General features: G+C 37.8%; 6 protein-coding genes across 8 annotated transcripts; 2 read left to right on the top strand and 4 right to left on the bottom strand.

The window, feature by feature from the left end:
* The first annotated feature begins 443 nt into the window (after nt 1-443).
* On the top strand, nt 444-1,515 carry LOC113777883 (membrane protein PM19L-like). Of its 2 annotated transcripts, none has more exons than XM_027323108.1 (4): nt 444-597; nt 675-852; nt 927-975; nt 1,101-1,515. In XM_027323108.1, exons 1-4 carry the CDS (start codon nt 465-467, stop codon nt 1,263-1,265), a joined length of 525 nt encoding a protein of 174 aa, XP_027178909.1. In that variant the 5' UTR covers nt 444-464; the 3' UTR covers nt 1,266-1,515. The 2 variants fall into 2 exon arrangements, with proteins under 2 accessions (XP_027178909.1, XP_027178908.1); XM_027323107.1 differs by having other exon boundaries at nt 1,095-1,515.
* A 39-nt stretch (nt 1,516-1,554) lies between these two features.
* LOC113777882 (GDT1-like protein 4) lies at nt 1,555-4,176 on the bottom strand. 2 transcript variants are annotated; one of them, XM_027323105.1, is made up of 12 exons: nt 4,104-4,176; nt 3,946-4,014; nt 3,799-3,858; nt 3,327-3,374; nt 3,047-3,138; nt 2,909-2,945; nt 2,735-2,797; nt 2,315-2,383; nt 2,124-2,168; nt 1,964-2,025; nt 1,729-1,801; nt 1,555-1,644 (listed from the first exon to the last, which is right to left on the bottom strand). In XM_027323105.1, the coding sequence occupies exons 1-12, from the start codon at nt 4,122-4,124 to the stop codon at nt 1,576-1,578; spliced, it is 708 nt and encodes a 235-aa protein (XP_027178906.1). In that variant the 5' UTR covers nt 4,125-4,176; the 3' UTR covers nt 1,555-1,575. The 2 variants fall into 2 exon arrangements, with proteins under 2 accessions (XP_027178906.1, XP_027178907.1); XM_027323106.1 differs by having other exon boundaries at nt 2,735-2,791.
* A 516-nt stretch (nt 4,177-4,692) lies between these two features.
* On the bottom strand, nt 4,693-9,477 carry LOC113777881 (ultraviolet-B receptor UVR8-like). Its single transcript, XM_027323104.1, has 11 exons — nt 9,214-9,477; nt 8,983-9,127; nt 8,645-8,755; nt 8,488-8,548; nt 8,105-8,223; nt 7,518-7,603; nt 7,210-7,411; nt 6,908-6,961; nt 6,006-6,116; nt 5,583-5,639; nt 4,693-5,255 (listed from the first exon to the last, which is right to left on the bottom strand). Exons 1-11 carry the CDS (start codon nt 9,243-9,245, stop codon nt 5,028-5,030), a joined length of 1,206 nt encoding a protein of 401 aa, XP_027178905.1. The 5' UTR covers nt 9,246-9,477; the 3' UTR covers nt 4,693-5,027.
* A 493-nt stretch (nt 9,478-9,970) lies between these two features.
* LOC113777884 (14-3-3-like protein GF14-C) lies at nt 9,971-12,935 on the bottom strand. Its single transcript, XM_027323109.1, has 5 exons — nt 12,819-12,935; nt 11,414-11,926; nt 11,200-11,322; nt 10,551-10,667; nt 9,971-10,247 (listed from the first exon to the last, which is right to left on the bottom strand). The coding sequence occupies exons 2-5, from the start codon at nt 11,894-11,896 to the stop codon at nt 10,185-10,187; spliced, it is 786 nt and encodes a 261-aa protein (XP_027178910.1). The 5' UTR covers nt 11,897-11,926; nt 12,819-12,935; the 3' UTR covers nt 9,971-10,184.
* Nucleotides 12,936-15,693: 2,758 nt separating this feature from the next.
* On the top strand, nt 15,694-18,348 carry LOC113778221 (uncharacterized protein DDB_G0275933). The gene is made up of 3 exons (XM_027323544.1): nt 15,694-15,887; nt 16,730-16,877; nt 17,968-18,348. The coding sequence occupies exons 1-3, from the start codon at nt 15,833-15,835 to the stop codon at nt 18,035-18,037; spliced, it is 273 nt and encodes a 90-aa protein (XP_027179345.1). The 5' UTR covers nt 15,694-15,832; the 3' UTR covers nt 18,038-18,348.
* Nucleotides 18,349-19,372: 1,024 nt separating this feature from the next.
* On the bottom strand, nt 19,373-26,001 carry LOC113777895 (T-complex protein 1 subunit zeta 1). The gene is made up of 16 exons (XM_027323126.1): nt 25,861-26,001; nt 25,612-25,752; nt 25,453-25,516; nt 24,647-24,782; nt 23,957-24,108; nt 23,816-23,863; nt 23,537-23,629; nt 22,251-22,357; nt 22,055-22,169; nt 21,882-21,968; nt 21,544-21,748; nt 21,303-21,397; nt 20,374-20,442; nt 20,177-20,284; nt 19,971-20,089; nt 19,373-19,729 (listed from the first exon to the last, which is right to left on the bottom strand). The coding sequence occupies exons 2-16, from the start codon at nt 25,743-25,745 to the stop codon at nt 19,654-19,656; spliced, it is 1,608 nt and encodes a 535-aa protein (XP_027178927.1). The 5' UTR covers nt 25,746-25,752; nt 25,861-26,001; the 3' UTR covers nt 19,373-19,653.
* Between the last annotated feature and the right edge of the window lie 38 nt (nt 26,002-26,039).

The raw sequence follows: 26,039 nt of genomic DNA, 5'->3' as shown, positions 1-26,039 counted from the left end.
CGTTAGTTGCCCAGAAAAATTTGGATAAACGTCCCGGCCTTGATTCCTGTTCGTTGTTCTTTACTTTCTTATACTAGAAATAGTAGAAGACAAAATCCATGTCGTGTGATGACAAAATCTTTTGACACAAGTTAAACGAGATGATGTAGCCAAGATTGGCAGAGAACTTGAACGCTATGCTCCTAATTAAAGCAGCAAACTTTCTAGTTTGCCCATAATTTGGTAATCATTTCCTTCTCAAGCCTCCACGTTAACAACACAAGTACTTCCCCACCTGCGTTGCAACACCTGTTACATCCAAGCACCCCGCGGGCAAACACGTACACATCCAGCTTTCCTTCTATTTATAGCCCAAAGAAACTCTCTCTCTCTCTCACGCGCTCGCGCACACTGATTCTACACAGACATAAGCAAGACAAGAGAAAGGACTTTTCTTGAGGATACAGCTTGAGGTTGGATTCAGCATGGCGGTTGGAAGGGGTGGGAAAAGCTTAATGGGACCTCTATTAGCTGTCAACTCTGTCGTGCATCTAATTGTACTGGGATTAGCAGGATGGTCTCTCGACAAATACATTGACGGTGAACAGGATCATCCCCGTGAGTTGTACTAACTTCCCTTCTCTGCAATAACTACTTAGTAGTAATCTTTGATCCCCATAGTCTCTAACACACAGATTTGGGAGGGAATCCGTCTACAAGCTTTCTGCTAGTGTTTGCATTGATTGGCGGTGTAATTGGAGCATGTTCTCTGTTTGCTGGGCTCATCCATCTCCGGGCTTGGCACAGTGACAGTCTGGCCGGTGCAGCCTCTTCTGCGTTCATATCATGGACTATGACAGCTCTTGCCTTTGGGTATCCATCGCCTTGCTCAAAACCTTACTCCTCCTCTACTCTGTTCACTCGTTTTAAGTAGTTTATTGGTGCAGACTTGTGTGCAAGCAGATCATATTGGGAGGGCATAGAGGGAAACGACTGGTAAATGGTCACGTTAATATTTACTTGAATCGAAGCTTCTTATTGTGTTATCAGTAGCAGTCTTCCTACATGAAAGATGGAATGCTGATGATTTTTGTCTTTCACAAAATACGAGTCAGTTGCAGCAAACATTGGAGGCTTTCATCACATTGTCATTACTGAGTCAGTTGCTGTATTTACTGCTACTGCATGGTGGGATGTGTAGCGGGAGATTTGGACCTGCTTACGGTGGCTATGGGACACGATATGGTGGCATTGGGATGACGAGGCGCACCCCTGCTGTTGTCTGAAACAAGGGGATGGAAGTTCTGGATGCGGCAGAACAGTGAAATTCTGAGGTAAAAAAAACTGAGTAACATTTTGATAGCATGATAATTTCTAATTGAAGTCTGAGGCAAGAATCACTGGCCTCGAATGTACATAAATTTTGCGATTAATTTGCTTTGGCATGATTCTGAGAATGATGTGGAGCTACAAAATCCCAATACGTTATGAATCCCAAATTCCTTAATGTCATGTCTGCGTCGGAGCTACAATTTCCATGTTGACTGCTTGTTCTATTGTCAATTTTGCGTTGAAGAATACATATGATGGAGTAGATCAATACATAGTCGACAGAAAGGATTGCACACCAAAAATCAGAAAAAGAACTCCACTTGCCATCGTAACCTGTATCAAAACGCAAGAATATAAGCGTATTAATCCTAGTAAAGATTTTGCCTGAAATTTGATGATGAAGAATGAATGTTTTACCAGCCTCTCAGAGATTTTAGATGCTAAGCTCTTTCCCCCAGCAACAGCTGCAACGGTGCACAGTACTTGCGCTCTGCAGAAGATAATAGAATCCCAAGACTTGATTTTTCTTTTGTCAATTTTCGTTATTCCCATTTGAGGTGTCATTAAGCATTAGCCCTATAAACATTTTGCTTAACTTAACCAACAAAAACATCCCCCTTCCCAAGAAAGAATGAGGAGCGAGGAAACTCACAAGATTCCACCAAGGATCACTCCTATGGCATTCTCATCTGCTGCAAGACCAATGGTTGCTAGCTGAATGTACCATTAACCAAATTTGGTAAATCGTGAGCATTACATTGATTCAAGATAGTCAATGTACGTAATGTATACACCTCCCAGCTGATACTTACTTGGCTCTTGTCACCCCATTCACCAAAAAAGGTAACTGAGAAGGCCTAAAAAAACATGACGATAGAAACATCAAATTGGCTATGCTGCATGAAGTTCTTTCTGCCATGTTGGCAACATAATTTTTACACCAGATTAGAATCACAGACTCATTGGTTAGAAGTAGAATCACTCATAAACAAGTAATGCAAACCTCAATGAAGACAGGTGAGAAGAAATTTGTCAGAAATGGCTTCCTCTGCTTTTTCAAGTCCTCAGCCACCTAGAAAATGTGTATCGTTTCAGAATTACAGCTTCCCCTTCGGTAATTAAAGTTTACGCTGGTAACAGGGCTTTACATAACCTATAAGAACTCTTACTAGTAAGTAATGAACATCAAAACAAGCAAGCAATAGGCTATTCCACGGACGAACACGACCATTTTGGATACTCCAGAGGAAATCAATCTGGCTTTCTGTTTAGGTTAAATGCCTCACATATTGATAGAAATTGTATAAACTAACCATCTAACCAAATTTTGTCTTTACAAATTTAAACATCCTACTAACAAGTAACTTAAAAAAGAGGATGTAATCTATTAGGGGCTTCATGAACTCAATGTTCATGACCTTACCTTGCTACCTTCTTTGCCTTTCGGTCCTTCACCAGTAGTATCCTTAGGTGCAGCGCCCTGATTCTTTGAGAAAAAAAAAAAAAGAAACAAGGATTAAGAGACCACATCTAGAATTTTCAACTCTAGACCCAAGCCATACATCATCGTACCAGATGCAGCAGAGGGGTAACTGACCAGTTCTTTTTCAACTTGTTCTAACTCTTCGTTGTCGCTGATGAAATAGAAATGATCCAGTTAGTACTCGTGAAAGTTTGAGTTGATAATTTTATTCTGACACATTCTTGAAAAAAAAAAAAAAAAAGGAGGCCGTACTCGTCATCTTCATTATATGCCTCCCACAAAGACCAGAGGCCAAAGCCAAAGAAGAGAAGTGTGGTGATATGGTGAGCCAGTTCACGTGGAATCTTGCAAACAAAGTAGTAATATATCAAGTCTAACTATCAAAGGCATTCTGTTTAGAGAAACAAAGAGTAGCATTGCATACAAAAAGGAAAACATTCGACAAATTTTGTTTGTTACTTTCTTCGCAAAACTAATCATATACGAACACCATCGGTATGCTAAAAAGAGGACGGCTAAAAGAATCACGTACCAAGTTTGGAGCAGCCCAGCCAATAACAGCAGAGAGAGTAGTCGTCAACTACAAATACATGGCAAGACATTTTTAAGCTTTACGAAAGATTTAAAAAATTTGATCGTTCGTTTCTTGTCGCTTATATGAATAATATCAGGCCAATAAATTCTTTTGAATTCCTACTGCAACACCATTTTTCATTATTCCTCACCAAGCAAAAGCAAGTGCGTTTCCTTTTCTTTTTCATTTTGGGTGTTCTTTCCGTCTTTGTGGCTTGAGGGTGGAGGGAAAACGGGAAAGTTCTGACTTCTGAGCATGTAGCTTTGTCTGGATTACGTAAATAAGGTTCGAGAATGATGATAGTGAGCCAGGTATATTTCTGCTAAGAAATTTCTCAAAGGTACAAAGAGTACTATATCTCCTACTTTTTGATCAGAAAACTGATGAGAGAAAAGGAAGGAGCAAGAAGTAAGAAAGAAATTGCACTTACAATTACAGAAGAAAGGCAACCGCACAGAACGCTACTCCACGGATGACGCATTGCCAGTATCTTCCAAAACACGGCGATGTTATGATGAATAAAGCTCAAATTTTTGCAGCAGCAATCGAAGTTTAAAACAATAATGATAATACTTACAGCAGCGACACAGAAGGTTCTGTCACCAACCTCAGAAAGAACTGTCATCATAAGAGACTTGCCGAAGCCCTGAAAGGCAAAGATTCTTTCATTGATGCAACTAAGATTGAGGGGTTAAAAGAGTTCTTTCATTGATGCAACTAATGCCGCAGAATCACCTGAAACATTGGCAAATTCATTTCGACGGATTGTTTGGATTTTGGTGAGCGAAGAGCAATGTGGCAGGAGTAGCAGCAGTCAACGTTTGTGTTTTGCCCGCCTTAAGGTTTGTGGCTTTTGGGGAAGTGTAATTGACATGTTTGATCAAGGTTTACACGTTAGATGTTACCTGTCCTAGTTGTGGCAATGGCCATTGGCTTGTAGTCTCATCTGAATTACCACATCACCGGTCGATGGCTAATTAATTATTTTTGTTTGCCAGCTCGTTGTCTGCGGGATTCTAATAGTATTTGTCGCTTTTTTTTTTTTTTTTTTTTGGGGGTAAGGAAAGTCAATATTTAAATAAGAAAATCAAATAGAGCTTACAAACCGACGGAAGGCAAGGTAAACTCTTCCTCTGCTCCTGCACTCACCTTGGACGAAAAGTACGCACACAACACCCGCAGTATTAGTCACTTTGCAGTCGAATGTCTCAAATCTTATGTGAAGGTTTACCGACACCCGCAAGTCGCCACTAGCAATAACCAGTGCCAAAATCGAAGTGTTAAAAAAACACGACGGGAAAAAAAAAAACAAAATTACTCACGATTGTGCTCAAACTGAGTTGCTAATTTTTAATATTGCGATTGCATCAATTTATCTGATTAGCCCATACAAAAACCCAGGTAGCTTAGAACAAAGGCAAGGCTGGGGAGACGCTACCTACACCTGCTGCACCAAATTCCAACCCCAACCTTCTCTTTCATGCAAATTTTATGGTCCATTTGTCCGGCATCTAGTCTAAAACAAACTTCCGAGGCGATTTTGTCTTTACTTCTTGTGCACAAACAATTTATAATACTACCAAACTGCTTCAATTGCCAGAATTTGCAAAGCACGAGACAAGATTCTTCCGAAAATGACGCAATTGTACAATGATACCACTACACGCTCGTTGGAGCGTGCGGTAACTGCTCAGATTCCCGGCTGCGCCACTCTACTATTGCCAGTGTGTGGCGGCCACCGCAAGCAACAGACTTAGCACACCACCTTCCCTCAGCTTCACCTTCACTAAGATCTCTGGGAGGAGGGATGTTTATGGGCACTTCTGATGGATGGCCTGTTGTCACCTTTCTTCCGTATCCAAGACGTCCGTGGTCTCCTCGCCCAAACTGCCCAAAGCACAGACAAGTCAGCATTGCTACTATATTACTGTATCTAGTGCTTGAAACAAACATATAATCTTATATCAAGTCAATTTGTCCGATCACATGCACTATTTCCCAGAGTCCACACAAACATGCAAAAAACTTTCCGACAATAAAATGATTAGCTCTCCTACTAGAGAGCTCCAGTATATCGCGCACACGTTATAATAGATAGCAAAATAGCCGCCGCCAATCACCTGTTATACATAAATCGACAGAAAAATGGTATACTGTTGGATATGGAACTCAATTGGAATTCTAGACTTCTACATAGGATGTCAGAGTACTCACTGAAAACATGCGGCCATCACGTGTTAAAGCAACAGAATGGGTTCCTCCACAGGCCACCTGCATCAACAACCATTTCCGACTTAAGATTTTTCCAAACAACCAGAAATATTAAGAAAGTTGAACTTTAAAAGCAGAGATTCACAGGCAGTTGCCTGACAGTAGTTTTATATAACAATGCATAGTATACGACAATTAGCAAGGGCTAGAGAGATAACTAACAGGAGTAGCAATTAAATCAGAAAAACCACCATAAAGAAGCTGTAAAAGTCATCGAATTGAAAGAATGTTGTTCGACTACTCAGAAAGAATACATAACACTGAAAGAATACATAATATGAACACTGATAACCATCATCCACCGAAGCCGAAAGGTAAGATCATTAACAAAGTTTATAAGTTCAAAAAGACCTCTCATATCAGCACCTGTACAATGTCCTCCCATATTAGAAGCTGAACCCTTTGGGGCACCATTTTACTGCTTTTGTCATCTCCAAAACCAAGCCTCCCATGTTCCCCTCGGCCCCAACCATATACCTGCCATAGACAATTCTTCTCTAGTAAATCAGAACATTCATGCTCAACTACAATTGTGACTGAAATCATAAAATTCACAGCACCATGATGAATGTCGCCCCTACAGAACAAAAACTAAAGAAAAGAGAAAAAAGAAAAGTTGGATCATACAAATCATCAGGCTATTATCAGTTAATGAAATGAAGACTAGAAAGCATATCAAGAACTTCTGAACAAAAAGAAATGCCGAATATATTTCCCAAGATCATTGGCTTATGGGCCAAAAAGAAGGGCATAACTTACTTTTACAGCTAGAAACAGAATCACTTTTGAAATTTCACACACTTGTGAACTCAAAACTGACAGTCTTTATACAAAGCACGCAAAGATATTGAGGCATGAAATTTCTGGTTCCATATATCAGATCCACAAGGATATTGATGTTTTTTGTTCTCCTTTTCAAATTGGCATATAATGTTAAAAAAAAAAATACTTAGAAACTCCAAATCTCAATGACGAATTGACAGAGAAGCTGGAACTGAACTCATTAGAAGAAAGCGTGGTGCCTAGAAACTGAACAACAGGTCCAAAGGTGCGGCATGGTTAAGCTAGTTGCTAAAAAGAATCGTAATTCAGATGACCTACAAGACATCTGCATGTGCAATTCACAGTTGGGATTAGTGAAAGGGATGATATTTGATTTGGCAGTTCCATTCACACAACAATCACATGTATTCACGTCAGTAAATATTGAAGCCACAAACCACAAATCTCAAACATGAGAACCATGGAGTAAGTAATAGGAGAAGCACCTCTCCTTCATCTGTCAATGCAGTAGAATGCCACCCTCCAGCTGCAATATCAACCTGAACAGGAAGCAGAATGTCACGAAATTCAGCAGAGAAAATGTCATAAATCACTGAGACATGCTTCTGCGTACCTTATGTGATTTAAGATGTTAAAATAGCATGAAACAAAGAACCGTCATGTAGTATTGGAAATACATGAACAGGAAATCAATTACAAAAGGCTTTACATAGAAAGTTATCTAAGTAACAGCAGATCATTTAGAAAAATGACAAGAAGAAAATGACTTCATGTTTAAAATATATACCAAAGTAAGACCAGACAAGCCCTGGACAGGAACAGGTTGTGATCTGGGCTGAGTATCACCAGTCCCCAGTTGTCCGTACTCATTATTACCCCATGCCATTAAGATTCCATCATCAAGAAGAGCCAAGTTGTGGAAAGCTCCAACTGCAATCAACCTCACGCTTTCAAGACCTTGTACTCGAACAGGAGTCGAAATTTGCTTTCTGTAAGTTTAGAAAAACAAATTAAAACAAATTCAAGAATTGAATCCTGAAAGCTCTCAGATACAGATAATGAAGGTCAGCAAAAATCAATCCAAAAGGAGTATACATGTCCCCAGGAGGCCATGGTTGACCCCATGTCCATACATGTCCTTCCCGTGTGAGAACAACTGAATGTGTACCACCAGCAGCTACCTGTCATAGAAAGGATGTTAAACTGTTAAAAGTACCAAGAAAGATGCCAAAATATTGTTTCACCAGAGAGCATTTTAAATCATCTCAGGTTGAAACATGCCACTTCCAAGTGAAAAGGAATATCTCCTGTGAATCTTCCACCAGAGACTCAATTCCCCAGTGAGTAAGAAACAAACTTTAAAACTTCACAAAGAGAGAAAATCACATCTTATATAAAAAGGAAATAATTCTTGCACATTTCAGATGTAAATTATACTCTACAGGTACATTTAAAACCTGAAAAGTAACAGCTTTCTATCATTTCAAACCCTTGGTTCCCATGTTGAGTAATGAGGAATGAGTGAACAAAATATTCTATATTGAATTCAACATATGCACTGCCAAATATCTAAAGCTCTTGAAAGCAATTTGACTAGGTATGTATGATTCAATAAGGGAAGACACCCGGGTGCTACCCAAATATGAAATCAAGTTATAGAGACACGTGATAGAATAAATCACCCGCCGAACTGTAAGCTTTGGCACACATCGTTGGGGAATCACAATATCCCTCCTAACAGGCTTTCCTGTGTCAGCTTTCCGTTCAGGTTCTTCACCACACTGTCCATATTCATTCCCACCTGCATAAAGGTTCCCCAATCCTATTAGGAGAGTCACGCTGGTGGAACAACATGTTAGAAGTTTAGAAACTAAATGAGACATTATCAAAAAACAGACAAAGGAAGAAGAAAAGATTCCTGCCAACATCATTTTGTTACTTAAATAGTAAAATTTAAGAATAATTCTCAAAGCCCAACTCGTATCATGCTTTCCATCCCACTTTTTTGCAGAAATTAAGGGAACATAACGGAGAGCAAAAAAAAGGAAAAAAAAACACACTATACCCCAAGCATAAGCCCGGCCTTGATCGTCGACAGCCAAACAATGCCAACCATCAATTGCCGCCTGAAATAAATTAACTAAACCAAGTTAAGATACGACGTCACATATCTTAATCCATTAATAATCATGAAAATTAGCAATTCAAAGTGAAATAACTACCTGTACAATCTTAACTTTGGAAAGAGCTTTCACTTGACTAGGAATACTTTCGGTTTTGGTCTCTGGGGGATGACCCAGTGTCCCTCTTTGGTTCCAACCCCACGTAAACAACTAATACCACAAGCCCATCACAAAAAGTGAATCCAAACTTCGTTCCCGGAAACAAATTGAAAAAGAAAGAAAGAAAGAAAGAATACTATGTCCAAGTCCAGATATGGATTTGCTAAATCATAATACTTAATATAAAGTAGAAAGGAACAATCTTTATGAAGTGACAGTTCAACAAGCTGAAAAATCTGCACTATTACTGCAACTAAACTAAAGACCGTACTAAGTACCTTGCCGTCGTTGCAAATGGCAAGGGAGTTTCGGCTGCCGGCGACGATAGAGCAGACGTCGAAGGGCTCAAGAGCTTTGATGGAGCAAACCCATTCTTTCTCTTCATTATTACCCATTCCTAACTGCCCATCTTCTCCCGAACCCCTGAAATAAATGTTCAAATGCAAAAATTAACCTTGTTAATTCTGAACTTAGATGAGTATGCATTGCAAAACAGGAAGAGAGATGACCATGCGATAACGGCGGTTTTGGAGGCGGCCATAGAGGCGATGCTTAGTTTCTGTCTCGGTATTTAGTGAGGAGGATGCTGGACTAGTACAGTAGTACTGGACTTGTGCCTTTCAGAGTCTTATCCACACCCCGCATTGGAATTGTACTAAAGAGAATAAATTTTGGGGGAATTGTCATTGGTGCTTCAAAGATTTTGGGATTCAAAAAGAATAATAGAAAGTGGGAACCTGATTTGAAAATGCAAAAAAGCCCAATTGATTAATCAAATGGAGTTTGCAACAGTATTGGACCGGGAAAGACGATACCCGTCATCGTTCCATTTCTCAACCTTTCTTTGGTTTTTTGGCCGGTCGGGCACTTTTGTTTAATCAAACTAATCGTTTTTATTCTTCTTTGCTTTTTTCCATGGACTTCCAATTTATCTGCGTCGTACCGGCCCACGACACCGTTCCACAAACTTTGTAAGCGGCTGCAATGACAAATTGAAATAGGATAGGTAGACCAGGAAACACCAAAGGTCCGAAGACGCAACAGCAATAAGTTTTGACGCCAAATTGTTGTTGTTGTTTTTTGTGTTTTTGCTAGGCCTATTTGGAGTGTGTTTGGAGTGTTTTACAGTGTAGAGTTGTATTTGAAGAACTAGTTTCAGCCCAAAAAAACACTGTTCCATACAAAGCCATGGATGTATCAAAATTTTCTTCGATCCGTCAATGTTTAGACCGCATCAACAAAAAAGAATTAGCAAGAAATAGATAGTAAATGCAATACCAAGCCAATCCAAGTTCAGCTCATCATCAAATTAAACAAGTAGCATTACAACCGTTGATGAGATATGAACCCAAAACCATTTTCTTTCGGCAGTAACATTTTCATATGTATGTAAATCATTTTAGCCCTGAGATCCACCACCAAATCATCATGTCTTGCAGTAATCTCCCAAAGAAAGTCCTACTCTAACATAACGAATTCATTACTGCTGCCCCTCCCCTGTGTCAAGTTTTGATGGTTCCTTGATCTCATCCCCAGCGTCCTCCTGAAATCAATACAGTATGCAATCAAGAAACAGCAATCAGTAAAAGAACAGTCGGATTGCAAGTTAACAGAAGAAACAACCCAGACTGCAGATGTCCTCTTATTTTAGAAGTATTCTCATACCCATTTTAGCCTTGACTAGCGTAACATAAATATTTACAAGAGTAACTTAGTGAATATGCAACTAAATCCAATACATATTCACTTCAGACCCCGCCAAGTAATGTTATACACATTTCAAACAATTAATGCATGTAATCCTCACATTTGTGTGTGAAAGAAAGGCATAAAATGAAGTCGTTACCGGAATATCAGAAGTCCACAGAGTTAGATTGTCTCTGAGGAGTTGCATGATCAATGTACTGTCCTTGTATGTTTCCTCGCCCAGTGTATCAAGCTCAGAGATGGCCTCATCAAAGGCCTGCAATGAAGATCCATATTAGGGCCAAAAATTGTACAAGAAAGACCAATGAAATAGAATTGACAGGTAATGGAATGCTCATGGTTGCACATCCTAAACCTAAGTTTGATGGATTATTTTGTCACAAGAGCCTTCACATGAAACAACTGGCTTCTAAATAGGAATTTGACATCCATAACAGAAGCTTCTTCATGTAAATTTAGACCTTGGAGGGGAATAATTGAAACACAGGACTAGCAGCATCTGCCAGGAGGTTGATTGTCTTAAAAAAAACCCATTCAATTTACAATCTTTTTCTTTAGCAAGTCCATTGCTCTTTCCAAGGTTTACATAAGTAGGTGTCTATCCACTGGTGAATACAAAGATCAAAATCCAAAGTTCCTATAACAGGCAAACAAATCCTATTTATGGTTCAGTGACACATAGTAAGAGATGCCAAAAACTGCACTTTATGAAAGGACAACCAGCATTGAACAAAGTTTAATTTAAAGAGTATTGCGTGAAAAGACAATGAAATGAAAAAAAAAATTACCTGCTTTGCAAGGCTACAAGCACGGTCAGGTGCGCTAAGAATTTCATAGTAGAACACGGAGAAGTTAAGAGCAAGGCCAAGCCTAATTGGGTGAGTGGGAGGCAATTCAGCCAAAGCAATATCCTGTATGATGAGAAGCTTATCATTCAGAGACTAACTAATCTCTTTATTAAGTGCATAGAAAGCAACACCTATAAAAAGGAGTAAAACTAACCTGAGCAGACTTATAAGCAACCAAAGTGTTCTCTGCAGCTTCTTTTCTGTCAGCACCAGTCTTAAATTCAGCCAGGTACCTATGGTAATCACCTTTCATCTTCAGGTAAAACACCTGGGACTCAGCAGCAGAGGCTGAAGGAATCAAATGGGACTCAAGAAGCCCCAAAATTCCATCACAGATCTTGGTAAGCTCAGCCTCAATTTTTCCTCTATATTCCTTAATCATGTTCACATGATCTTCATTCCCACGGCTCTCTTCCTTCTGCTCAATGGAAGAGATGATCCTCCAGGAAGCCCTCCTGGAACCAATAACATTCTTGTAAGCCACAGAGAGAAGGTTCCTTTCCTCCACAGTTAGCTCCTCAGTATCAACAGCCTTTGCAACCTTTTCCATAAACTCAACCATTTCCTCGTACCGCTCAGCCTGTTCGGCCAACTTGGCCATGTAAACATTTTCATCGCGAGACGCAGGAGGCAACATTTTCCCTTATATACTGATCAAAAGCAAAATCTGCAGTTGTTTCAAACCATTCAGACTCAAAACTAAACTGACTGCACATACACAAAACTCACAAATGGAATGGAAATTCAGTACATCTAACGGGTTTTGTTGCACCTATGGACTAAACAATCTTCAACAAAACAAAAAATAAGGGGAACAAAATCCAAATGATTGTACCTAAACAGGAACCAATTAAAAATTCTATCTGCGTGCACAATCCTACAACATCTCAAAATTTGAAACATACAACTAGTCTTAGACCAGGTAACTCAGATTCCTTCTTCCCCTACATATTTCCAGATAAGCATGAAAACATTTAACTTGATAAATTTCCACTGGCAACAGTACATAGTGTAACAAGAGTGATATTCAACTATTAACTTGAGTCGTCGGGTCCACCCAATTTTTTTCCTCACAAATAGTAAAAAATTAAAACTCAAAACTTGGGAAGTATACATGATCCTAAAGTATCCCTAGACTGAAAGAGATTTAACTAAATTAACTCTAGGAAATTAGATTTCTTCTTTTCTTAAATTCTGCTGATAGACATGAGAAAACTAAACTAGACTATTAGATTGGTGCTACATAATGTCATAATCCTAGAATAGTATGCAATGATGTAAGATATTCAACTAATTTAAGACTGTCGGATAAGTTACGTTCGTGGATAAACACGATGACACTAAAAGTTAAACCAAATCAGATCGCACCAAAAAAACACACTTAAAAAAAATGATATACCAAAAACACATGTTCAAGCGTAACTGATAGTACAGTAACTTTTCAGTCCATGACTTTTCAGATCTGTTTCGCAATAAAAACATGCTACATAACTTAACCAGTAAAATCCATGTCATGAATAACAGCTCCAAGAGCTAAAAATGGCGAGAATCGAAGATACCTCTAGACGATGCAGCGACGAAATTATGCTGCGCGAAGGGGTGGAATGGTTGGAAGGATCAAGGAAGTAAACAATAGATGGAGAGAAGTGAAGGGGCCGTGGCGTGAGAAGGACAAGAGCCAGTTAGAAAAGGCCAGCTGGGAATGTGGTGGCGGAGTTTGCTATATTTGAGGCTTTTTAAAAACAAGCAGACGGACACGGGCGAGTTGGTGCCACGCTGGCGGTGAGACCAGTCAAAATCTTTTTGGTTGATTAGTCAATTTTGATTGTATGCTCAATAGCCAATACTGATGCAGTTAATGGTGGAGATGTATTCAATTTGAAATTGGCGCATGAGACTATTTTGGTAATATATTGTGTATTGGAATGGTAGATTATTTGAAATAATTTTTTTAAAAAAATGAAGTGGCATTTTTTTGGTGTGATATCCAGAATTTATTCAAAAATCGATTGAAAATCATGAGATGTTCAATTGATCGATAAGGTATAGGATTTTTGTTTTTAAATACTGTATAAATTTGTTGTGATTTTTTTTGGTGTTAATTTATTATGATTTTACATGTTATTATTTTAGTGCCTAGATTTGCTTTATTTGTGTCCAAATTTGTTGTGATTTTTTTTGTGTTAATTTGTTGTGATTTTTGCGTATTGTTATTTTAGTGCCTATATTTGCTTTATTTGTGTCCAAATTTAGGGTTCAAAATCCTGTGTCACAGTTGGAGCCGGGAAGACTAGATTGGGCTTTTCGTTTTCCTTCGGGGATGTGGGCGTGGCTGGGGCATGTTAGGACTTGGTCGCTTATTTTCAAACCTACTGGCCCACCACCGTTTACAATATTGACACTATGACGTGGCCCGTGCCGTTCTCTTGCAGTCTCCCCAGTCCCCACTGAGACGGTATCGTTTGAGACATTTTCTCCTTTTTCCTTGTGATTCTGACGCTGTAATTATCCTATTGCTACTTGCTATTCAGCTTTTCATAATTTTATTTCAGAGACTAACAGGTTTACCCATTACCATTTGGCACTAGGAAAGGTCCTCCTACAACGTGGATATGATTTAAGCGTATATCATTTAGTTTTGACACGAAAGTTCGACGTGGATATGATTGGCATGAATTTCGAAGTTTTCCGGATGTATATCAAAGTTTGGCGTGGATAAGAGTGACCTGAGCATCAAAATTTGACATGGATGCTGGTTTGGATTATTTTAATTGGTGTGTAATGTAGGGGTTTAAATTAATCAAACTACCCGACTCGAATTCACGAGTAATGCATTCAAAGGTTCGATTCAAGTTTGATATTGACCGAATTTAAATCAAGTTTGAACTACTTAATAAGTTCGAGTTACTCGATAAGATAATCAAATTGAATTCGAGTTGAAAAAATCAAAATTCGAGTGTTTATCGAGCCTTATTGAGTAATATATTTGTAATATAATTTTTAATTATTTATTATAAGATTTACCAAAAAATCGAGTTTGATAACTCGATTAAGTTTGACTGAGTTCAAACTTGAGGTCAAATAAGATAAAATAAATTTGAACTCAAGCTTGAATAAGGTAAACTAAACTGAGCCTCGAACTCAATTTTAAATAACTCGATAAACTCGAGTTCAAACATTTTCACTCTAAGTAGTTCATTATTCGAATTTGATTCGACTTGATTGCAACCCTAGTGTAATATATGCTATTTAGAATTTATCACTTACATTTAATTTAGGGGTAATTTCACAAATCTCACCCGAGCTTTGCTTTAATATCACTTAACACCTTCATAATTTTAAAAATCTCTCTTATATTTTTTGCCCTTTTACTATTCTAACTATCAAACACATGATTCGAATGCTAATTTTGATAGTGGGAATACCTTTATTGCTTTCCCCTGACTATTGATCACATTATGACTACTATAACTAATCAATATTATGCCAACAACTACAATGGTAAGAAAATGAACATAATAATGTTGAAAAATGGCTATCCCCTTTGTATGTGTTAAAATATGGCTATCCATTTTGTTTGTGGCTCTATTTCTTTTTTAAGTTTATTAGAATATACTCACATATTCATGCAGTTTAACAACCTACTGATCAAGGGAGGATTCTTAGGATATTTTTGACTGCCAAATTCAGATTCATAATTCGAATACTATATCCAGTAGTTAAGGGTGGGAAAGAGGGTGGGGAGGAATGGGAGGGTAAAAAAAGGTAGTTAATATGTAGTTGTATTTAGTAATTTCTTGTGATACTAGCGAACAAAAAAAATTATACATCGATAATGTATAAAAAAACACTATTATTATCTTATTGGATTTGAATTGTAATTATACACAATTACGCTAAGATATTGTTAACATTGTTTTTTTTGGGTTGGATATTTTCAACAATTAGAGAACAACAAACATCTAAACGCAATCACTCATCATACACAAATTTGCAACCTTAAGTATTGTTGTAAAGCTAACATTTTGTTTGAATTGTAACTTTTCAAGAGTTATTAAGAAAAAATTACTATAGTACATTTTAAAAATGTGATATATGTGAGATAAAATGATGGTTGAAAATTATAAAAAAGAATATTCACTATATATATATATATATATATATATACAGACTACTAGACCAATCTATTTGGTTGTTTTAGCTATATAGGCATCCTTCTCCGCCACGTGGAAGTTGAGACGTTAATCATTTTTTGAACTTCTCAATTTTATGTCCCTAATCAATCTACAATAAAATTAAAAGACTAAGGTGGTATTAACAAGAGTTGAGGGATAGGACAGGCATGCTGTTCAACTATTGGGACCAAGTTGCAATTAGCCAAAATGTTGCCTAGGGGTTCATCACCATTACGACGTCGTCGGTGCTCGAGTGGTGGCTGCAGCTTTCTGTGTCCTATACTGCCCAGTAAGTCGAGTCTGGCGCAGACCGGCGACGATCGCCGCACGATAGAGAAACAGTTCCTTCTGCTAAACAAAGAAAAAGCCTTCACAGCTTTGCTCTCCACTGAAGATACATGGGATATGTGCAAGAAGCCCGTGAAAATCACGTTAAGAAGAAGGTCGAAGAAGGTAAACATACCATAATAAGTAATTAGAAATCAATTATTTATAGCTTAATCAAATATTTATGAGGAAATGAACTTTATTAACCTCCATTTTCCCATTCCCATTCAATTGCTTGAGAAAGGTTGCTGCAGTTCCTCTTTCAAAGTTTTGCTTCTTTTTTTTTTCTTTGTTTTATTAGAATTTTGAGGACTGTTGTTGGCATGATTTGTAGTTTTGTTTTCACTTTACATAACATTCTTTCTCCTAAACAATTTCAGCCATTCTGGACGATGCATTAACCAAAATGGTGAACATTTCTGCTTCGGAGCTGGATTTTTTTTTTTTTTTGTTTTTTGTTTTTTATAAATTTCCTTTGAATTTTATTATACTGAAGAATCATTATGCCAATGGCTCGTTCCTTGCTATGAGTGGTGCTGAGATGCTTTTCATTTTTTCTCCTTCTTTCTTTCGTTAATTAAAGACTGCAGATATAATTAAAATAGACTCAAAAGTGACTTCCTAGAAGTCTATATATGTCATTTGAGTCTATTAAAATCACCGAAACTTTTTTTTTCCCTTTAATTTCAGATAAAAAGGCAAAATCTGGATAAATTATTCCACCCAGTACAGCAGTGATATATATATATATTTTTTTTTTTCGGGTCTTAGCAGTTTCTATTCCTGTCATATGTGAATCAATGATTGGAAACCAACATTCGGGCTAACCCGGATGGCCCGAGCTTTTAGCTTTACCTTTAATTTTTTCCCCGTCTAGTAATGTGAAATTATTGGCAAATCACGGTTCTGCATTATTGGCATTTTCTTTTTCTAGTTGTACAAACTATTAATTTATCTCTGTATTTCAGCTTTGCGCAGCAAAATGAAGCAGAAGGCACTTAAAGAATGTGATCTTTACACTGCAAAGTACGCTGAATGTGCTTCAGGAAGAACATTATCTGTTGTTTGGCAATGCCGTAAGCAAGCAAAAGAATTGAATGAATGCCTTCATCAGTTGTAAGTTTGATCAAATCTATTGGAAGGTTTTTCAATATGGATGGGATGCTAATGGTTTTATGCTTATGTAACTTTAACTATTTTTGCCATATATTCATAGGGTTATGGATATTGGTATAGTTTGCGATATTTGGTCAGGCAGGGAAGGAGGAGGGGGGGGGGGGGAAGAGAGAGAGAGAGAGAGAGAGGAAGTTTCTTCAATCATGTTTCCAGATTACACAGGATGCTCTAGGAAGTTAAATTGACAAGAAAATTCTTCAGTGCTTCTTAGTGATCACTTATAAAAGTAAAATCTCAAATGAATATACAGGCCATACAAAGACACAGTTTTAGATCATTTATCCCTGCTGGATTTTGTTGTACCAATTAACATTTCTCAAGGTTAACCTTCAAGTTTAATAAGCTTTCACATGGTTATTAGAATCACTACAAGGTTGTCCTGCTGATTGCTTATTTGCCACCGTTTTGTTGGGTGCTCTATCAGCATCATAAGAACTCATACCTGTCATGATGGTATGCAATTTGGTGATGTCAAGTAGTAACGACATTAATTGTGCTAGGTTTGGAGAGTTCAATTCAAGAGTCACATAATTCAGTACTAACAGAGCTGAAATGTTTGACAACAGAGTTTACAATCACATCATGATGTATTCCTAATTTCCCGAAGATTGTCAATGAGATGTTCCTAGTGTCAACTATAATTTAATATTTAGTTTTGTTGCTTTTCGTGCTCTTCCTGTTCTGGTTTGTGTTGCAAGAAAACAATTATTATCTAAAAAGATACTTGTATGCTGTCATAAAGTTTATTTCCAACTTCATGGACCCTATGCCCACAGAAGGATTAGATAAGGAAAAAGCCTAGACAATTAGCTTAGACTCGAGGATGACACAATGAAATCAGATCACAAGGTTTTGTGGGCATTCGTTTTACTTTACTTATTTAACTCTTGTGAATAAGCTCATCTTGTAATTTAACATTTGTATTGTTTACAAACCACGGTGGCAGAAATGTTTGATAGATTGTTAACCTATTTAGATCAGCCTCTCAAATTTTAGTTTGTTTATTTCCTTTTGTTTTCTGTTCTTGTAGCACCAATGACTTAGTGTTGGAAGAAATGAAGAAAGATTACATGCTTCGAGAAGAAAGAAAGGATCACTGAGTATTTAAAGTTCATTCACTCTGATGATAGCCACTTTACTATTCGAACTTCCAGTGCCAGCGGCAAAGCAGTGTTTATGGCAACTTTCTCCTGCCTGCCGGATGGTGGCAGCGCACAACAGGAGAATTGGATTGCTGTAGGTGAAGAAGCATATTGTATTTTTGTAATGGAGCTTAGAGATTCTTGAGCATGTCTAGGAATTTCGGCCTCGAAACAGTGAAATATGCATGTTGCAAGTGTCAAAGACTGTATCCCCTAATTTTTGCCCGGTGCACAAACAGTGATGAAAAGTGAATTTATCGTTTCCGTCATCAAAGCTCTATCCATGCAGCCCCTTGAGCGTTATAGGCACCCCTTTTGCCACAGAATTGACTTGATGTTAGCTAGAAACAGAGGTGGCAAAATGGATAGTTGGTTTGTTAATGGTTTTACTTAAATGGATTATGGATGAAATTAACCCAATCCAATTGCAGCCAATTAGAAAATGGATTGGATCCACATGGATAAAATAAAACTATCAGCCATCCAATTAACTATTTAATTCTCCTACAACTAAAATTATTCAATTTTCTCCAGCCATACCCGTTTAGTTATCTGTAGTTTTTCTCAGTCACGTGCTTCATTATCATTTACGCATGCAGCTTCTGTTTTAGTCCCGAGTCAAGTTAGCATCCAATGACTCAAACCCTGGCCGAGTGTGATCCTCTTGTACTCGTATTGCGGCATGTGAAAATGACCAAATCCAAACACTAATTCAAGTTAACTTTGCTTTTCCCCAGGTGATTTACACTCAAGTTTTGCAACTAACAAGCGTCAAATAGCCTCAACTCCACACTTGTCATCCTCAACAATATGCTAATATCTCATCCAAGTTGACTCAAATACTTGCCCTGATTAATTCCTCAATTGGACTTCAAAACCCATCACAAACGCGAAATTCAGATATTAAAGCTTAGCAAAGTCTTGGACACGGTTTTAGTGGCCAAAAGAGCAGCAATGGAGACTCTCCCATAGGTGGGATTAGAATTTCAAAGATTCGGGTTTCCAACCAGGTCGAATGGCTAAAATTTAAGCAATATATTTTGGGGTCATTACACGTTTGTGACAAGAATACAGGTCAAGGTATGTATCCGGAATCGTGGGGGAGAAAACTTTCAGAAATCGAAACGACTCGCAATTCCGTGACCGCGGACTAATGTTTGATCGTGCGAGTACGGAAAGGTTTTGAGGCTTGGGATTAGCAGGAAACATGTGATAACTAGTCGGAGAAACAAACCTTTCATTTGCCAAAACCAAGTCAACTCCTATTACCAATTATAATAACAAGACATTCAGTTCAAGAAAATTAGCAAGCTTGTGAAAACGAGCAAATCTTGACCTAAAATGTGATTAACAAAGTCATATTGAAAAGAAAAGCAGATCTTTTCGGCACTCGATTTCCAACAAGGCAGACAATCTGTAGGAGCAGCAACAAAAATCTACTAACTGAACATCAACAAATTGTTCATTTACAGTGTTTCGTTCTTGGCGCTGCCTTGATGACCTCCAGGTTAAAAAGGTAAACAGCAACATCAAAAATGACATCAATACACCAAAATATAATACCTTAAGATAATCTAATTTGGCTTCCGCATGTTACGCCCAGCACGAATTACTTCGTCCACAAGAAGCAACTGCGATGCAATGACAGGGCTGCACAACAAAAGTACTCAAATGAGCCGCCCATTCTTGGAAAGAAACCCCAAAGAAAAAGAACAATGACCATCAACCATGAAGAAACCAAAATTACGTCTATAGCCAGGTTAAAAGATTTTTGACTGAATTAGATCCAGTGAGTTCAATCCCAATGATGGTGCTACAGATTTATAACGCTGACAAATGGCATGCCACATATACACAGATAACTTATTGCAGAAAAATGTGCCCAACATACCCAGAGTTTATAATTTGTCGCTTCACAGAATAATTGTCAAATATACCCTCCATTTGAGGATCAATTGGTTCTCCAGTATGATGGTTTAGGCCCACTATGTTTCCCTTGTCATGTTCACCCTGCCAAAACAGTTACATGTGACAATGAATTGAAACCCTCTTTGAAATCTTTGAATGCTACAGGTTTAAAAGGCACAGAGAGATTACTGTAAGAGCAATGATCACATCCTGGGTGTCAAGGCCAGAATTTTCAGCCAGTGTCTTTGGAACCACAAGAAGGGCATCAGCGAAAGCTTCCACACCAAGTTTTGCACGCTATTTGGATGTAGCGGTCAGCAAAAAGCACTTGGATGTATAGAAGTAAGAGTCAACAACAAATTTAACAGAAATTATATGACATGTACCCCTTGAGCAGTTTTCATCACTTCATTCACTAGGTATTGCCTAGCTGCAACTTCAAAGGCACCTGCTCCCTGAAACAAGTAAATGATAAAAAATATGCCACTTAGTAAATGATGAACACTCAGATGCGATAAAAAGCAATTCACCAGTCATGAAAACAAAAGCAATAGCCTTGTTTAGAACCATTCAACATCAGTGAATGAATTGCAGATTATGAAAACATGAAGGAAATAACCTAGTTTAGCCCCCATTCATCAGGGAATGCATTGCAAATTATTAAAACTCAAAATTATTCTGAACGAGAAGAAAAAACCAAGAGATTATAAAAAATAATTCATCAGTCATAAAACCAAGAAAGAGATGCAAAAAAAATGAAGGTAATAATCTAGTTCAGCCCCCATCCATTAGGCTAAGCATTGAAACTAATACAACTCATCTTATATCAGGATTCCAAGCCAGAAGTATTTTGAATCAGAAGAATGTCATGCTTGAAGGTATATCTAAACCTATTTCTGCATGTGAGATATTAGGGCAAATGTCAAATAACATTTAAAGCACAAGTCCATGCAAAGCACTTTCTTATGCTGAATAATGCAAACCATTAAGCATTCACTGATCATCCACGCAAGCAAATAGCAGATAATGTTGAAAAGCAGCAAATGCGAGATAATACAGTTACTGTTAGCCACAAATTTATCACAAATTCAACAAGCCACTAAGCCAACATTTGTGATACACTGAGACGAGTAAGCAGCATTCAACGAAGAAAAATTGGCTTCTACAGGCTGCACAGCTTGACTAATGTGAATTTAAACCTAATTAACCGATGCTATAGTCTAAGAGGTATGTCCTCCCACAATGAAACAAATATCTGACACTAGGCAACTGCATTAGCCAAAAAACAAATGCACTGATGAATGCAAAAACTTACCAGTACAACAGCCTCATCCTCAATAGTATTTTTTACTGCTCTTAGTCCATCACGGACAGCATCCTTAATTTGAGCAATAGTATGATCATTTGGACCTGTATTACAGCCGGCAGTACCATCAGTGGATGGTCAAATCTATACAACTTATTGCTCTTTTTGAAAAGCCAAAAAACAAAGTACAAAAATTGTAAATGGTCACCACAAACAACTAGATCAGACAAGAAGATGCATCTTAAAATACCTTTAATAAGGATCGTACAAGAGTGAGGATTTTTAACTTTCTCGATGAATGTATATTTCTCTTCTCCAAGAATGTGCTCATAGACTAAACCAGCCCAACCAAGACAGTCAGGAGTTAGGCCATCAACAGAGTTAACAGCCTCCCCACCACAAGCCAAAACCAATCGCTCCATATTTCTCCTTTTTGCCCTTCGAAGTGCAATTATCTACCGGAAAGGTCATATTAAAATCAGTAGGGATTCATCTCCAAGCAAAACATCATCTCCATTTGGTTTCATAGGTTTACTTATGGCATAAACAAATCCTCTAGAGACACATCCAACATGACGAAAAGCTTACCCCTGCGCGAGCCAGCAAGTCCAATGATGGGGGATCAATCCCCTTTTGGTTGATGACAACAAAATTGTGCTCATTATCTGCACAAACCTGTAGATATGACAGGCATAAGAGTGACACTACAATACTGCATCTTCAGCACTAAACAGGCACTGAAGTACCACCAAATTTGTCACCTTGTTTTTCAGGTCAATAATTTTTTGCACTCTTTCATCAACAGATCGTCTTTCTGCTGCAACCATAGCTTCTCTCTGCTCTGCATTTGAGTAGAAAAATCCTGCATTTACTTCGCTGTGCAAAGAAGACTTAAATTGTGAATACAAAAATTAACAACAAACACATACAACCAAATAGTCAAATTAAGTATGTTACCTCTTTTCATATTCCAAGGACACATTACAAGTCAAAATATAACAATTCTCTGCTCTCCTCTTCATGTCTGGGTGTCTGGAACCATGATCGAGGACAAGACCCTCAACCTAGAATTAAAAGCAATTCACAATTAGGAACTGATACGTACAAATTGTAGGATTTTTGCTCAATCCTCTCAACTAACTCACATGTACATGCGTCAATAAGCATACAACTACAAAATTTTGCACAGAAGTGCATCTAGTCTCTAGTCTGAATGTACAAACGTAGCCATCCATTCAAACAAAAACAAAGGTCACGCTATCTAACAACTGGGGAAGTTAGGGAGAGCACATGCAAAAATACTCTCTCTTCATTTATATCTTCAAAAGCAGATAATAAATAAGGGCAAATATGTATTAAAAACAGCCCTACTGATGCTTTTTCCATGGGCAGAGAAATGGAAAGGAGAGGAGTCTCAAAGAAAAGATTATCTAGGTTGGAAGTTTTATAAAGAAACAATCACCACTATTAGTTTTATTTCTATCAATTTTATGAAAGAAATGAACCATAGCAAAGGAAAGTGTGTTCATTTAACTTTCTATTAGAACCTACCACCTTAATACAGTAATTCTCTTGACCACAAAAAAAAGTATGTAACATACTCGATACACTTCATTTCATTTGAATTCTTCGTTCTCAAATTCCATACAAGTGAAGTCATGTTTTACTTATTAATGTCTAATATTAGAAAAAAATGAAGAAAAGGAATAACCCATATATTTTCATTTCTCATCTTTCCTCCCCCATTAAGACCTTCACTTTTCCTTTTTAATCATAAAATCCTAAAGAAAGGTCAAGTTCCATCCCATGCATATCACTGAAAGAGTCCTTAACTTTGTCATATAGGAATATTTTACTGAACTTTCAAGCAACAGCAATATTTCTTGCCTTCCAAATTGCTATATTGCGGGTATCCCCCTAACAACAATATGCCCAACTCTCTCAGCTGCCATAACTAGAAAGCATAGTCCATTCATGCTGTATAAGACAATTGTTAGCCCATTCACCGAAAAAATGGCAGGACTATGCCTAGCAAGGATAACATTTTAGCATCCCAAAGTGGATAGTATACAGACTTCTATGATTGAAAGAAGTCAAAATTGATCATGCTAAGGACTAAATAATTATCAAAGTACGCTATTTTTGCGACCCAAAGAAACAGGCCAACATATGTATTGTTGAATCCAAATTGAAAAACAAGGCATCAACGTCAGCAAACATTAAGAGAAACTGCATTCACATACCAAGCGAGTGTCTACATCAAACTTGTGGCGCATGTGCATTATCTCAACCATAAAAAGATCGATAGCTTCTTCAGGCTTGCGAATGCAGAGCACCTACCACAAAGCAATCAAACTGTTTCAGACATGAATGTGTAACAAAAACCACCCATAAATAGTTCAACATAAAGGTTTTTACATGGCATAGATTGACATATCTAATTAAGTTGATTTTTTTATCATTTGAAACAGCATTTATCTAATGCACAATTAGAACTGTAAACAACAAGAAAGAGAACTTACCGCATTTACAACTATGTCAGTTAATTGGTCTGCCAAGGCCTCATACAACTACACCAGACCAAAACTCGTACCATAAACAAGCATATTGAATAATCATATCAGAAAAGGAGGAAAATATTGGGGCAGAATTGAAGAATGTACCTTTGTTCTTAAAGTTGTTCTTGCTACCATCTTTAGTATCTCTTTATCGGGCTCATCGCCCACCACAACAGGAGTCTTAAACTTCTCAAGAAATTGCAATGTTGCCCTTTTAGCAATTTCGAAACTATCAACTAGAATACGTGGATGCGTCCCTGTAGAAAATGACTTTTCTTTTACATGCAAACTTATCCCCCCGAGGAAAAAAGATTTTGGTATCCCGAAGATCTTAAGAGAAGACATGAAAATACAAGCATTTATAGATAAAATACAAATCTCCAACCATTGATAGGAGGTGGCAATCATCACCACAGCTTACAAAATGTCATCATTTAATAGAAAAGGAAACACAACGAAGATAATGGTAGTGATACATCATAAAGATTTTTTTTTTTGGCCAGGGGGGGGGGGTTGGGGAAGGGGGGACGAGTAATAATATAATGGAAAGGAACACAAATGAATCTAATAACTGGCATGTATTACCTCATAATATGCATCTTATACATGCTGGTATGAAATTTAAATATAAATGAGGAATTTCCATAGAATTCATTCAGATAAAAAGGCAGAAAGAACCACACTGCATTGCGAAGACTCATCTATAATAAGATACTAAGTCAACAGATCAGAGATTAAATACTGTGGCCAAGGAATAGAGTCTCAGGATGACATAAAGTGACAGTAGGCACAAACCATCATCAATATAACGCTCAGATTGCTTCATAAGTTCACCAATAAAAAGTACAGTGGAAGTGGTTCCATCACCAGCTATATCATCTTGAGCAACTGCCGTCCTTGCAATCATTATTGCAGTTGGATTTTGAATTTGCTACAACCATCAAGCAGATTTCATTACCATTAAAAAGATAACGAATTGGGGCTCATAGATGAAGAAGAGATGGTTATGGTGGCAGCAGTAACATATACATCCACATGAAACGACCTTACCCATGCAGGGCACCAAGGGATTTATCATTCATATTTAAATTCAACAATCAGTATACAATACACAAAGTCAACAGATGTATATTAGAAAAGGGAAAAAAAAGGCAACTCTCCACTCAAAATACCAGAGAATTAATGAAGGCCAGCATCTTCTGCTTGTTTCCTAAATCATATCCTATACTAAGTTCCATTCTTAATCTACTGCCAAAGGTGCAATCCCCCTCAATATGCACTCCTCCTGTGTACAAGCTTTTGTTGATGTCCACAATGCATGAAATGATGACATACCGAATTCAGCAACTACCTCAAGCAGTTAAAGTACCTATTCAATTTTGGTTTAATTTCCATCCGTATCATAGAATGGTATACCAAATCCCTGCATTTTTACTTATGCATTCACACCCAAAGGTATAAAATTCAAGAACAGCGAACTGAACCAATTCAAACAAAAAACACAAATCAAAACAGGGCACAGAAAGAACAAGAAGCGAATTAAACAATTGACAACCAGGTAAAAGTAAACACAACCAAGTACCAGAAGTTGAATAACTAACCATCTCCTTCAATAAAGTGTTACCATCCTTAGTGAGCTTAATGTCACCAGCTCCACCAACAAGCCTGGCAAGAAAATGTACAAATTTTGCACAAATTAAGATAAAAGTGAATGAAACTTCAGACCTAATACAGACAGCGAAGAATAACGAAGCACGAACATTTTAATGGTGCCTTTGGGGCCAAGGTTGGTCTTGAGGACATCTTGCAAACCCTTGGCGGCATTGATATTCATATGAAGGGCAGCAGATTTGTTGAGCACCTCGGCATTCGGATTCAGTACCCGAAGAGACATCTTGTTTCTGCAACCCAAAACAAAAACTTGGGCATACTAGACAGTGTAACAATAATAATGCATCTATAGCAACCACATAGGTCGAACTCAAAGAGGTGGAGAAGTAGTATATTACCTTTTGTCGAGTCTGGATCGAGATTTTGGGTGGCCGGGTGGCGGAGTAAGGAAGGGATCGAGCTTTGAGAGGAGGGAAAAAACAGAGGGGTTTCTCGAGAGTGAAGGGGAGAAGTGGGTTTTAGGGCTTTCTGGAAAAGTTGGTCCATTTACCTTTTAAATAAATTGGGTGTGAAATGA

This window comes from Coffea eugenioides, chromosome 7, assembly GCF_003713205.1.
Source record: "Coffea eugenioides isolate CCC68of chromosome 7, Ceug_1.0, whole genome shotgun sequence".
Lineage (NCBI taxonomy): Eukaryota > Viridiplantae > Streptophyta > Magnoliopsida > Gentianales > Rubiaceae > Coffea > Coffea eugenioides.
Note: the sequence above shows the minus strand (reverse complement) of the source record. Positions and strands in the feature narration are given on the sequence as shown.